The following is a 25,022-nucleotide window of genomic DNA, read 5'->3' as shown; positions in this document are numbered from 1 at the left end:
TTTGAATTAAAAAAAAACGTTTTTGGATTGAGAATCGAGTTGAATCGAATCGTGACCCCAAGAATCGGAATCGAATCATGGGACACCCAAAGATGCACAGCCCTAATGAGCGGTGAAGCGCTTAGCACCACGGCTCAGTGACGTCATGTTGTAGTTTTCTTTACCACCGCGGCTCAGTGACGTCATGCTGTAGTTTTCTTACCACCGCGGTACAGTGACGTCATGTTGTAGTTTTCTTACCACCGCGGCTCAGTGACGCCATGTTGTAGTTTTCTTACCACCGCGGCTCAGTGACGTCATGTTGTAGTTTTCGTTGGTCACCTTATCACCTAAAACGATGTAGTAGTTTAGTAACAAACCCGAGTATGAATAGAACAAACCCTGGTACTATAGTTCAGTCATCATTCACCATGGAACCAACCCTAGTACTATAGTTCAGCCATCATTCACCATGGAACCAACCCTGGTACTATAGTTCAGTCATCATTCACCATGGAACCAACCCTAGTACTATAGTTCAGCCATCATTCACCATGGAACCAACCCTAGTACTACAGTTCAGTCATCATTCACCATGGAACCAACCCTGGTTCTATAGTTCAGCCATCATTCACCATGGAACCAACCCTAGTACTATAGTTCAGCCATCATTCACCATGGAACCAACCCTGGTTCTATAGTTCAGCCATCATTCACCATGGAACCAACCCTGGTACTATAGTTCAGTCATCATTCACCATGGAACCAACCCTAGTACTATAGTTCAGCCATCATTCACCATGGAACCAACCCTGGTACTATAGTTCAGCCATCATTCACCATGGAACCAACCCTGGTACTATAGTTCAGTCATCATTCACCATGGAACCAACCCTGGTTCTATAGTTCAGTCATCATTCACCATGGAACCAACCCTAGTACTATAGTTCAGTCATCATTCACCATGGAACCAACCCTGGTACTATAGTTCAGTCATCATTCACCATGGAACCAACCCTAGTACTATAGTTCAGTCATCATTCACCATGGAACCAACCCTGGTACTATAGTTCAGTCATCATTCACCATGGAACCAACCCTGGTTCTATAGTTCAGTCATCATTCACCATGGAACCAACCCTGGTTCTATAGTTCAGCCATCATTCACCATGGAACCAACCCTGGTACTATAGTTCAGTCATCATTCACCATGGAACCAACCCTAGTACTATAGTTCAGCCATCATTCACCATGGAACCAACCCTGGTACTATAGTTCAGTCATCATTCACCATGGAACCAACCCTAGTACTATAGTTCAGTCATCATTCACCATGGAACCAACCCTGGTACTATAGTTCAGCCATCATTCACCATGGAACCAACCCTAGTACTATAGTTCAGTCATCATTCACCATGGAACCAACCCTGGTACTATAGTTCAGCCATCATTCACCATGGAACCAACCCTAGTACTATAGTTCAGCCATCATTCACCATGGAACCAACCCTAGTACTATAGTTCAGTCATCATTCACCATGGAACCAACCCTGGTACTATAGTTCAGCCATCATTCACCATGGAACCAACCCTGGTACTATAGTTCAGCCATCATTCACCATGGAACCAACCCTGGTACTATAGTTCAGTCATCATTCACCATGGAACCAACCCTAGTACTATAGTTCAGCCATCATTCACCATGGAACCAACCCTAGTACTATAGTTCAGTCATCATTCACCATGGAACCAACCCTAGTACTATAGTTCAGCCATCATTCACCATGGAACCAACCCTAGTACTATAGTTCAGCCATCATTCACCATGGAACCAACCCTAGTACTATAGTTCAGCCATCATTCACCATGGAACCAACCCTGGTTCTATAGTTCAGTCATCATTCACCATGGAACCAACCCTAGTACTATAGTTCAGTCATCATTCACCATGGAACCAACCCTAGTACTATAGTTCAGTCATCATTCACCATGGAACCAACCCTAGTACTATAGTTCAGCCATCATTCACCATGGAACCAACCCTGGTACTATAGTTCAGCCATCATTCACCATGGAACCAACCCTGGTTCTATAGTTCAGTCATCATTCACCATGGAACCAACCCTGGTACTATAGTTCAGTCATCATTCACCATGGAACCAACCCTGGTACTATAGTTCAGTCATCATTCACCATGGAACCAACCCTGGTACTATAGTTCAGCCATCATTCACCATGGAACCAACCCTAGTACTATAGTTCAGTCATCATTCACCATGGAACCAACCCTGGTGCTATAGTTCAGTCATCATTCACCATGGAACCAACCCTGGTTCTATAGTTCAGCCATCATTCACCATGGAACCAACCCTAGTACTATAGTTCAGCCATCATTCACCATGGAACCAACCCTGGTACTATAGTTCAGTCATCATTCACCATGGAACCAACCCTGGTACTATAGTTCAGCCATCATTCACCATGGAACCAACCCTAGTACTATAGTTCAGCCATCATTCACCATGGAACCAACCCTGGTTCTATAGTTCAGTCATCATTCACCATGGAACCAACCCTGGTTCTATAGTTCAGTCATCATTCACCATGGAACCAACCCTAGTACTATAGTTCAGTCATCACTCACCATGGAACCAACCCTGGTACTATAGTTCAGTCATCATTCACCATGGAACCAACCCTAGTACTATAGTTCAGTCATCATTCACCATGGAACCAACCCTGGTACTATAGTTCAGTCATCATTCACCATGGAACCAACCCTGGTACTATAGTTCAGTCATCATTCACCATGGAACCAACCCTGGTACTATAGTTCAGTCATCATTCACCATGGAACCAACCCTGGTACTATAGTTCAGTCATCATTCACCATGGAACCAACCCTAGTACTATAGTTCAGCCATCATTCACCATGGAACCAACCCTGGTACTATAGTTCAGCCATCATTCACCATGGAACCAACCCTGGTTCTATAGTTCAGTCATCATTCACCATGGAACCAACCCTGGTTCTATAGTTCAGCCATCATTCACCATGGAACCAACCCTGGTACTATAGTTCAGCCATCATTCACCATGGAACCAACCCTGGTACTATAGTTCAGCCATCATTCACCATGGAACCAACCCTGGTACTATAGTTCAGTCATCATTCACCATGGAACCAACCCTGGTACTATAGTTCAGCCATCATTCACCATGGAACCAACCCTGGTACTATAGTTCAGCCATCATTCACCATGGAACCAACCCTGGTACTATAGTTCAGTCATCATTCACCATGGAACCAACCCTGGTACTATAGTTCAGTCATCATTCACCATGGAACCAACCCTGGTTCTATAGTTCAGTCATCATTCACCATGGAACCAACCCTGGTACTATAGTTCAGCCATCATTCACCATGGAACCAACCCTAGTACTATAGTTCAGCCATCATTCACCATGGAACCAACCCTGGTTCTATAGTTCAGTCATCATTCACCATGGAACCAACCCTGGTACTATAGTTCAGTCATCACTCACCATGGAACCAACCCTGGTACTATAGTTCAGCCATCATTCACCATGGAACCAACCCTGGTTCTATAGTTCAGTCATCATTCACCATGGAACCAACCCTGGTACTATAGTTCAGTCATCATTCACCATGGAACCAACCCTGGTTCTATAGTTCAGTCATCATTCACCATGGAACCAACCCTGGTACTATAGTTCAGCCATCATTCACCATGGAACCAACCCTGGTTCTATAGTTCAGTCATCATTCACCATGGAACCAACCCTGGTACTATAGTTCAGCCATCATTCACCATGGAACCAACCCTGGTTCTATAGTTCAGTCATCATTCACCATGGAACCAACCCTGGTACTATAGTTCAGTCATCATTCACCATGGAACCAACCCTAGTACTATAGTTCAGTCATCATTCACCATGGAACCAACCCTAGTACTATAGTTCAGTCATCATTCACCATGGAACCAACCCTGGTTCTATAGTTCAGTCATCATTCACCATGGAACCAACCCTGGTTCTATAGTTCAGTCATCATTCACCATGGAACCAACCCTGGTACTATAGTTCAGTCATCATTCACCATGGAACCAACCCTGGTTCTATAGTTCAGCCATCATTCACCATGGAACCAACCCTAGTACTATAGTTCAGTCATCATTCACCATGGAACCAACCCTAGTACTATAGTTCAGCCATCATTCACCATGGAACCAACCCTGGTTCTATAGTTCAGTCATCATTCACCATGGAACCAACCCTAGTACTATAGTTCAGTCATCATTCACCATGGAACCAACCCTAGTACTATAGTTCAGCCATCATTCACCATGGAACCAACCCTGGTTCTATAGTTCAGTCATCATTCACCATGGAACCAACCCTAGTACTATAGTTCAGTCATCATTCACCATGGAACCAACCCTAGTACTATAGTTCAGCCATCATTCACCATGGAACCAACCCTGGTTCTATAGTTCAGTCATCATTCACCATGGAACCAACCCTGGTTCTATAGTTCAGTCATCATTCACCATGGAACCAACCCTAGTACTATAGTTCAGTCATCATTCACCATGGAACCAACCCTGGTACTATAGTTCAGCCATCATTCACCATGGAACCAACCCTGGTTCTATAGTTCAGTCATCATTCACCATGGAACCAACCCTGGTACTATAGTTCAGTCATCATTCACCATGGAACCAACCCTAGTACTATAGTTCAGTCATCATTCACCATGGAACCAACCCTAGTACTATAGTTCAGTCATCATTCACCATGGAACCAACCCTGGTTCTATAGTTCAGTCATCATTCACCATGGAACCAACCCTGGTTCTATAGTTCAGTCATCATTCACCATGGAACCAACCCTGGTACTATAGTTCAGTCATCATTCACCATGGAACCAACCCTGGTTCTATAGTTCAGCCATCATTCACCATGGAACCAACCCTAGTACTATAGTTCAGTCATCATTCACCATGGAACCAACCCTAGTACTATAGTTCAGCCATCATTCACCATGGAACCAACCCTGGTTCTATAGTTCAGTCATCATTCACCATGGAACCAACCCTAGTACTATAGTTCAGTCATCATTCACCATGGAACCAACCCTAGTACTATAGTTCAGCCATCATTCACCATGGAACCAACCCTGGTTCTATAGTTCAGTCATCATTCACCATGGAACCAACCCTGGTTCTATAGTTCAGTCATCATTCACCATGGAACCAACCCTAGTACTATAGTTCAGTCATCATTCACCATGGAACCAACCCTGGTACTATAGTTCAGTCATCATTCACCATGGAACCAACCCTGGTTCTATAGTTCAGTCATCATTCACCATGGAACCAACCCTAGTACTATAGTTCAGCCATCATTCACCATGGAACCAACCCTAGTACTATAGTTCAGTCATCATTCACCATGGAACCAACCCTAGTACTATAGTTCAGCCATCATTCACCATAGAAACCAACCCTGGTACTATAGTTCAGCCATCCTTCACCATGGAACCAACCCTGGTTCTATAGTTCAGCCATCATTCACCATGGAACCAACCCTAGTACTATAGTTCAGCCATCATTCACCATAGAAACCAACCCTGGTACTATTGTTCAGCCATCATTCACCATGGAACCAACCCTGGTACTATAGTTCAGTCATCATTCACCATGGAACCAACCCTGGTTCTATAGTTCAGCCATCATTCACCATGGAACCAACCCTAGTACTATAGTTCAGTCATCATTCACCATGGAACCAACCCTAGTACTATAGTTCAGCCATCATTCACCATGGAACCAACCCTGGTTCTATAGTTCAGTCATCATTCACCATGGAACCAACCCTAGTACTATAGTTCAGTCATCATTCACCATGGAACCAACCCTAGTACTATAGTTCAGCCATCATTCACCATGGAACCAACCCTGGTTCTATAGTTCAGTCATCATTCACCATGGAACCAACCCTAGTACTATAGTTCAGTCATCATTCACCATGGAACCAACCCTAGTACTATAGTTCAGCCATCATTCACCATGGAACCAACCCTGGTTCTATAGTTCAGTCATCATTCACCATGGAACCAACCCTGGTTCTATAGTTCAGTCATCATTCACCATGGAACCAACCCTAGTACTATAGTTCAGTCATCATTCACCATGGAACCAACCCTGGTACTATAGTTCAGTCATCATTCACCATGGAACCAACCCTGGTTCTATAGTTCAGTCATCATTCACCATGGAACCAACCCTAGTACTATAGTTCAGCCATCATTCACCATGGAACCAACCCTAGTACTATAGTTCAGTCATCATTCACCATGGAACCAACCCTAGTACTATAGTTCAGCCATCATTCACCATAGAAACCAACCCTGGTACTATAGTTCAGCCATCCTTCACCATGGAACCAACCCTGGTTCTATAGTTCAGCCATCATTCACCATGGAACCAACCCTAGTACTATAGTTCAGCCATCATTCACCATAGAAACCAACCCTGGTACTATTGTTCAGCCATCATTCACCATGGAACCAACCCTGGTACTATAGTTCAGCCATCATTCACCATGGAACCAACCCTGGTACTATAGTTCAGCCATCATTCACCATGGAACCAACCCTGGTACTATAGTTCAGCCATCATTCACCATGGAACCAACCCTGGTACTATAGTTCAGCCATCATTCACCATGGAACCAACCCTAGTACTATAGTTCAGTCCTCATTCACCATGGAACCAACCCTGGTACTATAGTTCAGTCATCATTCACCATGGAACCAACCCTGGTTCTATAGTTCAGCCATCATTCACCATGGAACCAACCCTAGTACTATAGTTCAGCCATCATTCACCATGGAACCAACCCTGGTACTATAGTTCAGTCATCACTCACCATGGAACCAACCCTAGTACTATAGTTCAGTCCTCATTCACCATGGAACCAACCCTGGTACTATAGTTCAGTCATCATTCACCATGGAACCAACCCTGGTTCTATAGTTCAGCCATCATTCACCATGGAACCAACCCTAGTACTATAGTTCAGCCATCATTCACCATGGAACCAACCCTAGTACTATAGTTCAGTCATCATTCACCATGGAACCAACCCTAGTACTATAGTTCAGCCATCATTCACCATGGAACCAACCCTAGTACTATAGTTCAGTCATCATTCACCATGGAACCAACCCTGGTACTATAGTTCAGCCATCATTCACCATGGAACCAACCGCTGCATTCAGGAGCACAGCGGCCGCAGGGGGAGATGAACACGCATGCAAAATAAGTGCTGTGAAAAAAAGACAAAATAAGTTCCCCACATCACTGAAACTAGCAATTATAGGCTAATTATTTTACCCTAAATCAATGACCGAATAAGAAACTTTCGTCGTAAAATTGTCAGTGCCAATATTATGATTGATGCCGTTTTCACCACAATAATCAGGGGGAAGTTTTGCTCCATGGTGATTTGTGAATGGCGTCCTCAGGGATGTGTGTGACGTGCGTGTTACATCACACTCACGTGACGGAGAATGGTTTGAGGAAAGCGGTGTATAGAATCCTACCCCGTGTGCCCTCGGGGGACGTAACGCAAAGGTCAAGTGTAAAAAGTTGTCGGGCGTTTTCTTACGGCTCGATCAAAGGCGACGTCTTATCGGGACCAACAGATCGCTATCGCTTTATCTCCACCCCTCCCCCCCGAGGGGGAGAGAGAGGGAGAAAGAGAGGGAGAGAGGGAGGGAGAGGGAGAGGGCCAGTGGAGGGCGGCCGCGGTCTGGGTCTGGACCGGACCGGGAGGGAGGAAGCCGGGAATTAATTTGTGACGGACAGCGCTAATGTCTTTCAGACCGGAGCCCCGGAGCTACAAAGCATTCTCCATAACACCAGCGCTGTGCAGCGGGCCGGCGACAAGGCAGACCATCTGCTAACCAGACACACACACGCGCACACAGTCGCACGCACGCACACACACACGCGCGCACTACACTACAATACACGAGGGGTGCCAAACGGATCGATTAGCAGACAAGGAGTGTGAGGGCCGCACCAGGGGGTGGAGGGGGGGGTGCACCCTGGGTCACAGAGATGGTGTACTGTTACAGCACATGCTAAATCAGTTACCATCTCCCGCACGCACGCGCACACGCACGCGCACACACAAAGCTCAGGCACCACCAGCGTGCCCCCGCCACCCCAGATAATCCCCAAACAATCTGCTTCAATCTGTGCAATAAGTGGAGGTTGGGTTTCCAGTTACTGTGTATAATGCTCACCAGGATGGACACAAAGCCCTCTCCATCTCGGCTGAATAATAGACACGTTCTCTCTTGGAATGTGTTTCTATTTCAGTCCCTAAAAAAAGTGGCATTTCGTTTCTTTTTCTTTCCCCCCCCCCGGCTGGGGAGGAGTTGTGTTGCTCGTGAGTCGAGCGCGGCCAAGTCTCGTATAAGGCATGTTTTTTTAGGAGGGTACTACTACTACTATTACTACTGCTGTGTGTCTGCTGTGCGAGAGCATCCGTTATACGTGCCTGAAGACAATGCTCCGTGTTGCTGACGACGGGGGGAGATATTTGTCCTGTGCGCGACGAGCTCCGTTTACAACACGGCTTCGTTTACAACCGCCAACCACCGTTCTCTTTTTCCTTTGCGTCTTAAAGTTGTGTCACATTCTGGCGCTTGCGTCACGAACCCCCTAGTGAGTACACTAGGCCCTAGTGAGTACACTAGGGCCTAGTGAGTACACTAGGGCCTTGTGTACTCAGGTTGAGTGGTGAACCCCCTAGTGAGTACACTAGGCCCTAGTGAGTACACTAGGGCCTAGTGAGTACACTAGGGCCTAGTGAGTACACTAGGGCCTTGTGTACTCAGGTTGAGTGGTGAACCCCTAGTGAGTACACTAGGCCCTAGTGAGTACACTAGGGCCTAGTGAGTACACTAGGGCCTTGTGTACTCAGGTTGAGTGGTGAACCCCTAGTGAGTACACTAGGGCCTTGTGTACTCAGGTTGAGTGGTGAACCCCCTAGTGAGTACACTAGGGCCTTGTGTACTCAGGTTGAGTGGTGAACCCCCTAGTGAGTACACTAGGGCCTTGTGTACTCAGGTTGAGTGGTGAACCCCTAGTGAGTACACTAGGCCCTAGTGAGTACACTAGGGCCTAGTGAGTACACTAGGGCCTTGTGTACTCAGGTTGAGTGGTGAACCCCTAGTGAGTACACTAGGGCCTTGTGTACTCAGGTTGAGTGGTGAACCCCCTAGTGAGTACACTAGGGCCTTGTGTACTCAGGTTGAGTGGTGAACCCCCTAGTGAGTACACTAGTGAGTACACTAGTGAGTACACTAGGGCCTAGTGTACTGTTGAGTGGTGTGCAGTGCACTAAGTGTATATCCTAGTGCAGGGGTTCCCAAACTGTGTTGCGTGCACCCCTTGTATTGCGCGAATGCTTTCTAGGGGGTGTGTGTGTGACATGAAAAGGGTAATGGCTGTTTCATGGTGTTATTTAACACAAAGGCAAAAAGCTGGTAAAACACTGTTGTAAGGAGATGTATAGAGCAGCTGTGGGAGTATACAGCAGCTGCATGTGTCATTATTTTGCCATAATCATATACAAAACATTTCGAGACGAGTGCACTTCCTCGAGACGAGACGAGCGCTGGGGTAGGTCAGCTAGGTCAGGAGGTAACAGGGAGTACACGGCCAAAAAGGTTTGGGGACCACTGGCCTGGTGTGTTGGTACGGTGGGAAGGTGTATAGTTCCGTGGTTACACATTTGAACTGGGAATCCCCGAAATAATCACTTTTGAACTGGGGACTCTCCCCAAAATAATCACATTTGAACTGAGGACTCCCCCAAAATAATCACATTTGAACTGGGGACTCCCCAAAATAATAACATTTGAACTGAGGACTCCCCCAAAATAATCACATTTGACCTGGGACTCCCCCAAAATAATCACATTTGAACTGGGGACTCCCCAAAATAATAACATTTGAACTGGGGACTCCCCCAAAATAATCACATTTGAACTGAGGACTCCCCCAAAATAATCACATTTGAACTGAGGACTCCCCCAAAATAATCACATTTGAACTGGGGACCCCCCCCAAAATAATCACATTTGAACTGGGGACTCCCCCAAAATAATCACATTTGAACTGGGGACTCCCCCAAAATAATAACAATTGAACTGAGGACTCCCCCAAAATAATAACATTTGAACTGGAGACTCCCCCAAAATAATAACATTTGAACTGAGGACTCCCCCAAAATAATAACATTTGAACTGGGGACTCCCCCAAAATAATCACATTTGAACTGGGGACTCCCCCAAAATAATAACATTTGAACTGGGGACTCCCCCAAAATAATAACATTTGAACTGGTTACTCCCCCAAAATAATCACATTTGAACTGGGGACTCCCCCAAAATAATCACATTTGAACTGGGGACTCCCCCAAAATAATCACATTTGAACTGGGGACTCCCCAAAATAATAACATTTGAACTGGGGACTCCCCCAAAATAATCACATTTGAACTGAGGACTCCCCCAAAATAATCACATTTGAACTGAGGACTCCCCCAAAATAATCACATTTGAACTGGGGACCCCCCCCAAAATAATCACATTTGAACTGGGGACTCCCCCAAAATAATCACATTTGAACTGGGGACTCCCCCAAAATAATAACAATTGAACTGAGGACTCCCCCAAAATAATAACATTTGAACTGGAGACTCCCCCAAAATAATAACATTTGAACTGAGGACTCCCCCAAAATAATAACATTTGAACTGGGGACTCCCCCAAAATAATCACATTTGAACTGGGGACTCCCCCAAAATAATAACATTTGAACTGGGGACTCCCCCAAAATAATCACATTTGAACTGGTTACTCCCCCAAAATAATCACATTTGAACTGGGGACTCCCCCAAAATAATCACATTTGAACTGGGGACTCCCCCAAAATAATAACATTTGAACTGAGGACTCCCCCAAAATAATAACATTTGAACTGGGGACTCGCCCAAAATAATAACATTTGAACTGAGGACTCCCCCAAAATAATCACATTTGAACTGGAGACTCCCCCAAAATAATCACATTTGAACTGGGGACTCCCCCAAAATAATAACATTTGAACTGAGGACTCCCCCAAAATAATAACATTTGAACTGGGGACTCCCCCAAAATAATAACATTTGAACTGAGGACTCCCCCAAAATAATAACATTTGATCTGAGGACTCCCCCAAAATAATAACATTTGAACTGAGGACTCCCCCAAAATAATAACATTTGAACTGGGGACTCGCCCAAAATAATAACATTTGAACTGAGGACTCCCCCAAAATAATAACATTTGAACTGGGGACTCCCCCAAAATAATAACATTTGAACTGAGGACTCCCCCAAAATAATAACATTTGAACTGGGGACTCCCCCAAAATAATAACATTTGAACTGGGGACTCCCCCAAAATAATCACATTTGAACTGGTTACTCCCCCAAAATAATCACATTTGAACTGGGGACTCCCCCAAAATAATCACATTTGAACTGGGGACTCCCCCAAAATAATAACATTTGAACTGAGGACTCCCCCAAAATAATAACATTTGAACTGGGGACTCCCCCAAAATAATCACATTTGAACTGGTTACTCCCCCAAAATAATCACATTTGAACTGGGGACTCCCCCAAAATAATCACATTTGAACTGGGGACTCCCCCAAAATAATAACATTTGAACTGAGGACTCCCCCAAAATAATAACATTTGAACTGGGGACTCGCCCAAAATAATAACATTTGAACTGAGGACTCCCCCAAAATAATCACATTTGAACTGGAGACTCCCCCAAAATAATAACATTTGAACTGGGGACTCCCCCAAAATAATAACATTTGAACTGGGGACTCCCCAAAATAATCACATGTGATTATTGCCGCACTGCGCTCCGTCACTGTTACCGTTACCGTAGCACACTAACCCTTTCCCCAGGACTCCCCAAGGCTAGCTAGCGGCTAGCGGACACTGAACCCGATACGACGCACACAACGCATGCTACATAAGACCCAACATTCTCCCTCTTCTGTCTCCAAACACATCTGGGATTCAGATTTTCCTGTTTGTCAACAAAAGGCCTCCCAGAGGCTGAAATGGAGCAGGAGGGGGATTTCTCTATCCCCCCCCCCCCACCCACCCCTCCCTCAGCACATGTTGCTGAATGTGTAAAATAGGCTCTTTTCTTGTCTCGCGTAGATGTCACGCTAACCCTGGAGAGGCCGCGTGGTCGACACGTTCCTCTGGAGTTGGCTTTGGAAGCACTCGACTCTGTTTGTTTCTGGAAAGCCCTCTGGTGTGGGGGCGGGGCTGCTGGTGAAATGCACTGCATCTGTGAAGCGCTAGACAGCGTTATATTGAAACGGGGGGAGGGGGGGGGGGGAGGGGGGGGGGGGGTGTCTGGAGACGGTAGCCAATAACATCACAGGAAAAAAGGTATTTTTGACCTGAATTCAGCTTGTGTGGTAGTAGCCTTACGTCAGTCATTCTAAGCCATCGGTCGGTGCCCCAAAGTTGTGTGTGTGTGTGTGTGTGTGTGTGTGTGTGTGTGTGTGTGTGTGTGTGTGTGTGTGTGTGTGTGTGTGTGTGTGTGTGTGTGTGTGTGTGTGTGTGTGTGTGTGTGTGTGTGTGTGTGTGTGTGTGTGTGTGTGTGTGTGTGTGTGTGTGTGTGTGTGTGTTTTGTTTTTGTAAATGAACATCGTACTTGATCACACTAGGTCACACAAAAGCATCAGAAGTAGCAGATCTACACGCTCTCTTTATTTGAATCCTTTAGTAACAGTTTTGCACATTATGAGGTTTCCACCCGAGAGAGAGAGGATGAATACAAATCTGTGTCATCCGTCCTGCACCACAATGTGTCGATCCTGGATTGGATTGGATTTTTAATATGTTTGAACTGAGACCTAATAATGTTCATCACCTCCGAGTCTATAGTCTCAGGACGGCCCCCCTTGATGTAACCCATTTAGGCCTGACGTCGAAATTAAAAAGATGTCTTCAAAATCCAAGACAGTTTTCTGAAAAACCTTTATGTTTCTCTATTAGTGGTGCTCAATATTTCATGTCAAGGACCCCAACAATTATATGTAATATGCCTCCGCCCCCCCCATCTGAAAATATGTTGTTCCAGGGACCTCCCCAGAAGCAAAGATTTGAGTTAAAATGTTCATTCTGTTCATTATGTTCAAGCGCTATGAGCTTGTAGATCTGCTATTGTTCAATAGCTAAAGTATAACATGATGCTTTAAAACACCAACAGGGGTTCCCGCCCAAATTTAGTTAATAACCATCTTTGCATGTTTTTTCTTTTTCTATCCGAATCCCAGGGAAACACAGCTAATTAACCTTATTATCTACAAGGGCCTAAACATCTCCCCCATCAATAAAAACCACTCGCTTTCCTGTTCCACAATTAGCCGCTGAAGAGCCATTACGCTGCCACCGCTGCTGCTGCAGAGCAGGATGGGAGATTAGATTGCAACACGCACGCACGCACGCACGCACGCACGCACGCACGCACACACACTGCTGTGTCTCTCTTTTTAAAGGTTTTTTATGAAGTTACTATTGCGTGGACAGTAGTCCCCTGGGAGCTGTTCTATTTACAGAAGATCTTTAATTCAGAGCAGAGTCAGACGACGTCCAAAACAAAACAAAAAACCCTTCCATTATTCCTGATCCCAGAAATGACGCGAGATCCACTACAGCCTTTATATTCACGTCCGATCCACTGGCTCTTTTCCTGCTTGTTTCCATTTCATTGGTCAGTCATTACCAATGAGACGTATTTAACAATAGATTGATAGCGGCTAGTCGAACACCACGGCACGGAGCTGGAATAGACGCTCCACTGCCAACAGCCAGTCTTTTATACAGTATGTCCTCACATGTACTGGCCAGTAAAACCGTACAATAGATTTCTTTGTGGATTTGAAAAGGCTGAGCATCGTTTCACTCTCACGGTGTTTAAAAAAACCTAAAGCGCTGGTTTAACCCATTCAGCGCGGGAACGCCCTTTGGTGTTATACTTTAGCTATTGAAAAGCCACAGATCTACAAGCTATGAGCTTGTAGATCTGCTACTTCTGAAAAATCTTGAAAATGTGGCGCACATCTTTGAATATATATTCTTTCAAGGTTTTTAACTCAAATCTTTGCTTCTGAAACGACATTATTTTCAGATGGGGGTCGGCGGCCAATTTCATATCATTTTCTTGACATGAAATAGGTTGAGCACCACTGACACATAGAAACATAGGTTGAGCACCACTGACACATAGAAACATAGGTTGAGCACCACTGACAGGTTGAGCACCACTGACAGGTTGAGCACCACTGACAGGTTGAGCACCACTGACACATAGAAACATAGGTTTTTCAGAAAACTGTCATGATTTAGAAGAATGTTTTTTAGAATCGTCCTCAGGTCTAAATGGGTTAAGTCTCACGGGTTAACCCATTAGTCTCCAGTCTCACGGGTTAACCCATTAGTCTCCAGTCTCACGGGTTAACCCATTAGTCTCCAGTCTCACGGGTTAACCCATTAGTCTCCAGTCTCACAGGTTAACCCATTAGTCTCCAGTCTCACGGGTTAACCCATTAGTCTCCAGTCTCACGGGTTAACCCATTAGTCTCCAGTCTCACGGGTTAACCCATTAGTCTCCAGTCTCACGGGTTAACCCATTAGTCTCCAGTCTCACGGGTTAACCCATTAGTCTCCAGTCTCACGGGTTAACCCATTAGTCTCCAGTCTCACGGGTTAACCCATTAGTCTCCAGTCTCACGGGTTAACCCATTAGTCTCCAGTCTCACGGGTTAACCCATTAGTCTCCAGTCTCACGGGTTAACCCATTAGTCTCCAGTCTCACGGGTTAACCCATTAGTCTCCAGTCTCACAGGTTAACCCATTAGTCTCCAGTCTCACAGGTTAACCCATTAGTCTCCAGTCTCACAGGTTAACCCATTAGTCTCCAGTCTCACGGGTTAACCCATTAGTCTCCAGTCTCACGGGTTAACCCATTAGTCTCCAGTCTCACGGGTTAACCCATTAGTCTCCAGTCTCACAGGTTAACCCATTAGTCTCCAGTCTCACAGGTTAACCCATTAGTCTCCAGTCTCACGGGTTAACCCATTAGTCTCCAGTCTCACGGGTTAACCCATTAGTCTCCAGTCTCACGGGTTAACCCATTAGTCTCCAGTCTCACAGGTTAACCCATTAGTCTCCAGTCTCACGGGTTAACCCATTAGTCTCCAGTCTCACGGGTTAACCCATTAGTCTCCAGTCTCACGGGTTAACCCATTAGTCTCCAGTCTCACGGGTTAACCCATTAGTCTCCAGTCTCACGGGTTAACCCATTAGTCTCCAGTCTCACGGGTTAACCCATTAGTCTCCAGTCTCACGGGTTAACCCATTAGTCTCCAGTCTCACGGGTTAACCCATTAGTCTCCAGTCTCACGGGTTAACCCATTAGTCTCCAGTCTCACGGGTTAACCCATTAGTCTCCAGTCTCACGGGTTAACCCATTAGTCTCCAGTCTCACGGGTTAACCCAGGGGTGGGCAACTGGCGGCCCGGGGGCCACATGCGGCCCCCACCTTCACTTAATGCGGCCCTCAGGTTAATATCAGAATACTGATATATTGGTTTCAACTGTTACAATTCCACGACATGCAAACATGACCCGCTTGAATTACTTCAGTCTAAATTAGTAGCTCATTGCTCAACAAGTATAATCAAGTATAATTAAAGGCATTTGAAATTACATAAAAATGTTAATTTTCAGGATTCCAATTCAAAATGAGCAAAAATTAATTCAAGATTTCATTTCGAATATAGCAAAAATAGCCGATCTACAAGCTCAAAACGCGTCGCAGCGCGACGCGTTTTGAGCTTGTAGATCGGCTATTTTTGCTACGACAGTAATATATGGCCCTAGGGAGTGAGTGTTGAAATATAGTGGCCCTCTCCATCGTCAAAGTTGCCCACTCCTGGGTTAACCCATTAGTCTCCAGTCTCACGGGTTAACCCATTAGTCTCCAGTCTCACGGGTTAACCCATTAGTCTCCAGTCTCACGGGTTAACCCATTAGTCTCCAGTCTCACGGGTTAACCCATTAGTCTCCAGTCTCACGGGTTAACCCATTAGTCTCCAGTCTCACGGGTTAACCCATTAGTCTCCAGTCTCACGGGTTAACCCATTAGTCTCCAGTCTCACGGGTTAACCCATTAGTCTCCAGTCTCACGGGTTAACCCATTAGTCTCCAGTCTCACGGGTTAACCCATTAGTCTCCAGTCTCACGGGTTAACCCATTAGTCTCCAGTCTCACGGGTTAACCCATTAGTCTCCAGTCTCACGGGTTAACCCATTAGTCTCCAGTCTCACGGGTTAACCCATTAGTCTCCAGTCTCACGGGTTAACCCATTAGTCTCCAGTCTCACGGGTTAACCCATTAGTCTCCAGTCTCACGGGTTAACCCATTAGTCTCCAGTCTCACGGGTTAACCCATTAGTCTCCAGTCTCACGGGTTAACCCATTAGTCTCCAGTCTCACGGGTTAACCCATTAGTCTCCAGTCTCACGGGTTAACCCATTAGTCTCCAGTCTCACGGGTTAACCCATTAGTCTCCAGTCTCACAGGTTAACCCATTAGTCTCCAGTCTCACAGGTTAACCCATTAGTCTCCAGTCTCACAGGTTAACCCATTAGTCTCCAGTCTCACGGGTTAACCCATTAGTCTCCAGTCTCACGGGTTAACCCATTAGTCTCCAGTCTCACGGGTTAACCCATTAGTCTCCAGTCTCACGGGTTAACCCATTAAGAGCCGAGTGCTGATTCTAAATAAATGGTAAATGGTGCATTTATATAGCACCTTTATCCAAGGCGCTTTACATAGATTGTGCATTACATTCATTCACCAATTCATACACACACATTCACACACACATTCACACACCGATTGCGGCGGAAGCCATGCAAGGTACCAACCAGCACATCGGGAGCAATTTGGAGTTCAGTGTCTTGCCCAAGGACACTTCGACATGTAGCCAGGAGGAGCCGGGATTCGAACCGCCGACCCATGGATCATTGGACGACCTGCTCTACCTCTTGGGCCACAGTCGCCCTAATCCTAACCGTTTTCTGAAAAATGTATGTTTCTATATCGTTGGTGTTCACTGCTCACACCTTTCCATGTCAAGGACCCCCAAAATGTGCCTCGCCTATACAGTATGTATTTGGGCAGCAGTGGCTCAGGAGGTAGAGTGGCCCAGTTCGATCCCGGGCTCCCCAGAGCAGGGCCGGTCCTGAGCAATCTGGCGCCCCAAGCAGGATTTGTGGAGGCACTGGGGGGTCCATTGGGGAGGCACTGTGGGGACACTGGGGAGGCACTGGCGGGACACTGGCACTGGGGAGACACTGGGGAGGCACTGGGGAGTAATCAAGGGGTTAAATGGATGCTGGGTATTGTATCAGCCTGGTGGTTCCCTCTGTAGATCAGTAATCAAGGGGTTAAATGGACGCTGGGTATTGTATCAGCCTGGTGGTTCCCTCTCTAGATCAGTAATCAAGGGGTTAAATGGATGCTGGGTATTGTATCAGCCTGGTGGTTCCATCTGTAGATCAGTAATCAAGGGGTTAAATGGACTGGGTATTGTATCAGCCTGGTGGTTCCCTCTGTAGATCAGTAATCAAGGGGTTAAATGGACTGGGTATTGTATCAGCCTGGTGGTTCCATCTGTAGATCAGTCATCAAGGGGTTAAATGGATGCTGGGTATTGTATCAGCCTGGTGGTTCCCTCTGTAGATCAGTAATCAAGGGGTTAAATGGACGCTGGGTATTGTATCAGCCTGGTGGTTCCCTCTGTAGATCAGTAATCAAGGGGTTAAATGGATGCTGGGTATTGTATCAGCCTGGTGGTTCTCTCTGTAGATCAGTAATCAAGGGGTTAAATGGATGCTGGGTATTGTATCAGCCTGGTGGTTCCATCTGTAGATCAGTAATCAAGAGGTTAAATGGATGCTGGGTATTGTATCAGCCTGGTGGTTCCCTCTGTAGATCAGTAATCAATGGGTTAAATGGACGCTGGGTATTGTATCAGCCTGGTGGTTCCCTCTGTAGATCAGTAATCAAGGGGTTAAATGGACTGGGTATTGTATCAGCCTGGTGGTTCCCTCTGTAGATCAGTAATCAAGGGGTTAAATGGATGCTGGGTATTGTATCAGCCTGGTGGTTCCATCTGTAGATCAGTAATCAAGGGGTTAAATGGACGCTGGGTATTGTATCAGCCTGGTGGTTCCATCTGTAGATCAGTAATCAAGGGGTTAAATGGACTGGGTATTGTATCAGCCTGGTGGTTCCCTCTGTAGATCAGTAATCAAGGGGTTAAATGGACGCTGGGTATTGTATCAGCCTGGTGGTTCCCTCTGTAGATCAGTAATCAATGGGTTAAATGGACGCTGGGTATTGTATCAGCCTGGTGGTTCCATCTGTAGATCAGTAATCAAGGGGTTAAATGGATGCTGGGTATTGTATCAGCCTGGTGGTTCCCTCTGTAGATCAGTAATCAAGGGGTTAAATGGATGCTGGGTATTGTATCAGCCTGGTGGTTCCATCTGTAGATCAGTAATCAAGGGGTTAAATGGACTGGGTATTGTATCAGCCTGGTGGTTCCCTCTCTAGATCAGTAATCAAGGGGTTAAATGGATGCTGGGTATTGTATCAGCCTGGTGGTTCCCTCTGTAGATCAGTCATCAAGGGGTTAAATGGATGCTGGGTATTGTATCAGCCTGGTGGTTCCCTCTAGATCAGTAATCAAGGGGTTAAATGGATGCTGGGTATTGTATCAGCCTGGTGGTTCCCTCTGTAGATCAGTAATCAAGGGGTTAAATGGATGCTGGGTATTGTATCAGCCTGGTGGTTCCATCTGTAGATCAGTCATCAAGGGGTTAAATGGATGCTGGGTATTGTATCAGCCTGGTGGTTCCATCTGTAGATCAGTAATCAAGGGGTTAAATGGATGCTGGGTATTGTATCAGCCTGGTGGTTCCATCTGTAGATCAGTAATCAAGGGGTTAAATGGATGCTGGGTATTGTATCAGCCTGGTGGTTCCCTCTGTAGATCAGTAATCAAGGGGTTAAATGGACGCTGGGTATTGTATCAGCCTGGTGGTTCCATCTGTAGATCAGTAATCAAGGGGTTAAATGGACTGGGTATTGTATCAGCCTGGTGGTTCCATCTGTAGATCAGTAATCAAGGGGTTAAATGGACTGGGTATTGTATCAGCCTGGTGGTTCCATCTGTAGATCAGTAATCAAGGGGTTAAATGGATGCTGGGTATTGTATCAGCCTGGTGGTTCCCTCTGTAGATCAGTAATCAATGGGTTAAATGGATGCTGGGTATTGTATCAGCCTGGTGGTTCCATCTGTAGATCAGTAATCAAGGGGTTAAATGGATGCTGGGTATTGTATCAGCCTGGTGGTTCCCTCTGTAGATCAGTAATCAAGGGGTTAAATGGATGCTGGGTATTGTATCAGCCTGGTGGTTCCCTCTGTAGATCAGTAATCAAGGGGTTAAATGGACGCTGGGTATTGTATCAGCCTGGTGGTTCCATCTGTAGATCAGTAATCAAGGGGTTAAATGGACTGGGTATTGTATCAGCCTGGTGGTTCCCTCTGTAGATCAGTAATCAAGCCCCTCCGTATCGGGCCTGTGGATCGGCCCGGCCCGTAAACAGATCCACGTGTTGGCGGCCCCCGTTTGACTGACAGCCTGTCACTTCCTCTTTGCGGACGGCGCAGCGAGGCCTCCGATAGGATCTGCAGGAGTTCTGCCGCGCTCCGCTTCGCCTCTTTGATCACGCCGCGGTGGATAACGGCACGCTGCGGCCCCATAGGCCCTCTGATCTGATAGCACACGCTATGTGGGCCAATGGCAGCCCACATAGCACGCTATGTGCACCGACCACAGGGGACAGAGAGGGAGGGAGGGAGGGAGGGAGGGAGTGAGTGAGAGAGAGAGAGAGAGAGAGGGAGAGAGAGGGGGAGAGGGAGAGGTGGAGAGGGAGGGAGATAAGGGGGGGGCCTTAGGCTACAGGGCTGGCAGTACGTACAGTCATAGTTCAGAACAGTGAGTTGCGATTGTGGCTGCTTTGGAGAAGTTATCTTTTAAGATGAATAATCAGTTACATAAATATGATTGGAACGTGTTCCTCGGTCATGTTGCAGGTCCTGGATGTGGTCCATGGTCAGGCAATGATGCCCTTTTGATTGTTCACTGTCTTAGTATACATATGATACGGTTGATGATGCTACGTGTTTGGTCGTGTAAAATATATATATATTTTTTTGTTTGTTTTATTTTTGTTTTTCTTTGTTTATCTTGTCTATCCGTTTTATATTATGTGTTTGTGCTCATACATGCATACGTATTCGGTTGTTGTTGTTGTTGCTTGTGAGTTGTGCACATCCAGTTCGTTGCTGGTGCTGGACAAACGTTTAGATGAATAAAAGTCAGCACAACAGCATTGCTCCTCATGCAGTGTTTTTCCTTCATTTGTACCTCCAGGTGAGAGACCCTACCAGTGTCCATACTGTGACAAGGCCTTCAGCAAGAACGACGGACTGAAGATGCACATCCGCACGCACACTCGCGTAAGTCCTAGCACGCACAACCGCACAAAACTACAGTCATTCAAATTCTTGTTTCTATTTTTCAAAGATTTTGACCTTTGTCAGCGTTGCAAAAGGTCGGTTTGATTGAAAAGCCAGGGAAAACACTGATGATATAAAGCATTGTGAAATATGGATTGTTTCCATTACAGACAGCTATCACTAAGTAAAATGATCTGTTACAACCATTAGAAGAGCAGATAGCAGCAAAGATACAGTTGGAGGCCATCGATATTGGCCTTTTCTTTTTGCTGAGGTTTGCGTGATCTGCGCAAAAGGACAGTTATCCCATTTTGGGTGGGAACCCCTTTTGGTGTTTTAAACATTATGTTATAATTTAGCTATTGAAAAATAGCAGATCTACAAGCTCATAGCGCGCCACCGAGTGGCGCGCTACGAGCTTGTAGGTCTGCTATTTTTGAAAAATCGTGAAAATATTTATTTCAGAAAACTGGAGGATTTAGAAGGATTTTTTTTAATGTTGAGGTCAGGCCTAAATGGGTCAAATGATAAGGGACAATATCGGTGGCACCCAACTGTATGTCTTCATTCCACAGCACGACTTGTCCTTCCTCCTCATTGTTTTTCCCGCAGACCACTCGGTGGGGAGGTTCTTGTATTCCTTTTATTTGTTTTCCTGAGAATAAGGTTAGAAATAAGTTCAGGCATAGTTTTACTGAGCTTAATGTTATAGGAATAAGGTTAGGTTTAACCGTTTAGGCAATAGTTTACTGAGCTTGCGTTTAGGAATCCCAGACAGAGCCGGTACGCCTGCTGTACGCCCGGGGTGACTGTGATGCCAGCGTTTAGGTATTCTCTGGAAATGACTCGGTATTTCCCCACATTTGATGAAAAAAAGGACAAAGAGAAATGCAAGCTCATGGATTGTGAGTTTGCACGGCGTCTTCTCATTGTGTCATCATGTGCACGTGTGCACAGCCTGCTTGAATGAGTGTGTGTTTTAAGTACATTTTGATGTAAATACTTTAACTCGAGTACATTTTGAATTCAATAACGGAGCACTTTTACCTTGCAGCATTGATACTTTCACTTCAGTAATGAAGTACATGCGAGTACTTTTCTTTCCACTACTGCTGTAGCCGTCCGTAACCATCCAGTGTGTGAGAGAGAGGCATGCGGAGAACGGTGCGATGCGGTGGAGCTGTATAGAGCAGCAGCAGGAGCAGCTGGCCATTAGCAAATAGTTGTCCAACCACCAGGGAACTTCTATTATGTTCCAGCACAAGATACATGAAGTGTCCGCTGGACACACAGCAGCACACGTGCAACTTTATGGATGTTCACAGCGAAGGATGTGCAAAGCTACTGTGCACGTAGAGCGAGCGAGCGTGCGTGCGAGCGTGCGTGCGTGCGTGCGTGCGTGCGTGCCTGCCTGCGTGTGTGCGTGCGTGCGTGCGTGCGTGCGTGCCTGCGTGCGTGCGTGCGTGCGTGCGTGCGTGCGTGCGTGCGTGCGTGCGTGCGTGCGTGCGGTGAGAGACAGTAAGAAGGACAGTCGGCCAGAGTCTTAACGGTGACTTCACTATATCTTCCATTACAACAGTCAGTAACTCTTTAAAAGCTTCCATCTGGAAGTGTTTTCAATAAATAAAATGTTTTATTTTAATCAAACGCTACGGTTGGTTGACTCCGTGTTAATACCATATAGAACAAGCTACAGTACATTTGCACTGCGGTGCTTGGAGGTGGTCTCTCCCTCCATACTCTATATTTTATTATAACATTTAGACCTGAGGACGATTCTACAAATGTCGACAGTTTTCTGAACCCCTATGTTTCTATGTCAGTGGTGCTCAAACATTTTCATGTCAAGGACTAGCCGGGCTAATAAGCCAGACTCAAATCACACTGTCGTGTGGTATTTGAGTCTGGAGATGCTGTGTATGGAGCTTGTTTCCCGGGGGGTGGGTTCAAACATTTTCTCTTTGACGCAATTGGTCAGAGCTACTGTCAGTCAAAGGTCTCGAGCATTGAACGTCACTGTACCAAAGCCCGCCCATATTGCATACCGTGTCCCGATTGCCCACACCAGTTCTCTGGTGTAGGAAATCGGCGTACAATTGAGCCTCTCCAGACCGTTTTTTTTTTTTTTGCCAACGGCTGATTCGGTCTGGCTTATTAGCCAGGCTAGTCAAGGACACCCACAAATGTATTTGGTCGCCGACCCCCATCTGAAAATATGTCATTCCAGGGACCCTCCCAGAAGCAAAGATCTGAGTAAAAAATGTTCGCTCTGAAAAAATATATATTCAAAGATTTGCGGCACATTTTGACGATCTTTCAAATATAGCAGATCTACAAGCTCATAGCGCGGCACTCGGTGCCGCGCTATGAGCTTGTAGATCAATAGCTAAAGTTTGACATAATGCTTAAAACACCAAAAGGGAACTGATGACAGCTTCCTGTCTTGTCATTCAGTAGGTGTGTGATAGTTCCAGACGCTACAGATATATTATGGCATTCAGAGATTGTGGAATATGATTGAATAGTTTATTGAGCATAAATGTAATAGTTATCTGGCTGTACGGCAGATGCTTTGTTGACAGGTAGTCCTGCCTGAAGCTCATGAGGTTACTGAAGCAGGGAGCTCTGTCCTCTGTGGTGGGAGAGCAGGTAGTCCTGCCTGAAGCTCATGAGGTTACTGAAGCAGGGAGCTCTGTCCTCTGTGGTGGGAGAGCTCTAGAAACGTGTCTGGTCTTTTTGAGTGGTGCAACCACTCCAAGGAGCAGCAATGTCTGTCCCTCCATATGTCCATCCCCTATAGGTTTAGGGTACCAATAGGGGCAAAAGTGGCGCTGTTGTGCTAGAAACAGAGAGAGATAGTGTTGCACTGTTGTTGCCTGCTAATTACAACGTGGAGCGTGCATGAGAGAGAGAGAGAGAGAGAGAGCTGTCTGCTAATTCCCCCACACAGTAACTCTGATAAATAATAATAATAATAATGATAATAAATAATGGACCTTGATGTGAAAAGGGTTGGAAACCACTGGTCTAAATCAAGCATGGCGTACAGAAGTCTGGACATCACTCCCGCTACCCCCTGGGTCATGGAAGTCTTTTATTTCTATCGAACATCTAAATTAGATTGCCTAGCATAGCAAAGACCAGGGTTTACTGCATAACTGGTGTGCATGTGTGGTGCAGATAAATCCTTGGAATGATTGTTGTTTTATTGTTATTGTTGTCATTATTGCTTACAGGTGACACACATAGAGAAGTACACACACAGTTAACTACTGTACTGTGCTGTCATATTGTCCTCTTCATAAAACAACCAACCACACTGATGCACTGCTCTGCTACCAATAATCACTTTGTCTGTCTGTCTGTCTGTCTGTCTGTCTGTCTGTCTGTCTGTCTGTCTGTCTGTCTGTCTGTCTGTCTGTCTGTCTGTCTGTCTGTCTGTCTGTCTGTCTGTCTGTCTGTCTGTCTGTCTGTCTGTCTGTCTGTCTGTCTGTCTCTCTGTCTCTCTCTCTGTCTCTCTCTCTCTCTCTCTCTCTCTCACACACACGCACACACACACACTCCCATGCCTCTCAAAGCGGTGGTGGTGGTATTACTGAACAGTATAATGCTAGCTGTACGTTCAGTCTTCCACACTGTACGGTGATGTCTGGCCAGCAGAACGCATACAGGCAGGTAAACAGGTCCCTGGGCGCCGCAGCAGCGTGCCTGATTGAACCGTTGTGTTTGAGAGATGCCGCCGCGTCCGTCCGTCCGTCCGTCCGTCCCCTAATACGTTCCCCCAAAGGTCTGTCTTTCCTCAGCTGCCAAGCCAGCGAGCGCTAGCGATATATGGGCCGAGCACTGACGAACAACAGAAGGCAACATGAAGTCACTGCTGTGGGCAGCAAACTAAATGTCATTTAGGGAACGCATTGGGGAACGGCCAGGAGCTCTGCTCTGCTGCGCTCTGAGCCCGCCCCGCGCACAGGGAAGATCTGAGGACACGTGTGCGTGCGTGCATGCGTTTGGAGTTGTGTGTGTGTGTGTTTTATAGTTGCGTGTGTGTTTGTAGTTGTGTTTGTTCCACAACAAGCCAGATCACAGGCCTCGCTATACCGGTGGTTCTCAAAGTGAGGTCCAGGGACCCCTCGGGGGTCCTTGGAGGTGCTCCAGGGGGTCCTCCTCAGCTATACATTTTGCAAATACATTTTGTACCCCTTCATCCATATTCTGTACCTTGGCTATTATGTACTAAGTTTGTGGCGCTTGTATATCTGC

At 46.1% G+C, this 25,022-nt stretch overlaps 1 protein-coding gene across 1 annotated transcript in view; it reads left to right on the top strand.

Annotated features, from left to right (window-relative positions):
• The window catches only part of prdm5 (PR domain containing 5), a 116,610-nt gene that overhangs the window by 79,544 nt on the left and 12,044 nt on the right, over positions 1–25,022 (top strand). Inside the window, exon 13 of the mRNA XM_079506175.1 lies at positions 20,651–20,762. Coding sequence (XP_079362301.1) covers positions 20,651–20,762 — 112 coding nt within the window. The remainder of the gene's footprint in view (positions 1–20,650; positions 20,763–25,022) is intronic.

The sequence above is a fragment of the Electrona antarctica genome (assembly GCF_951216825.1).
Source record: "Electrona antarctica genome assembly, chromosome: 7".
Lineage (NCBI taxonomy): Eukaryota > Metazoa > Chordata > Actinopteri > Myctophiformes > Myctophidae > Electrona > Electrona antarctica.
This window is presented reverse-complemented; position numbering and strand designations above follow the sequence as displayed.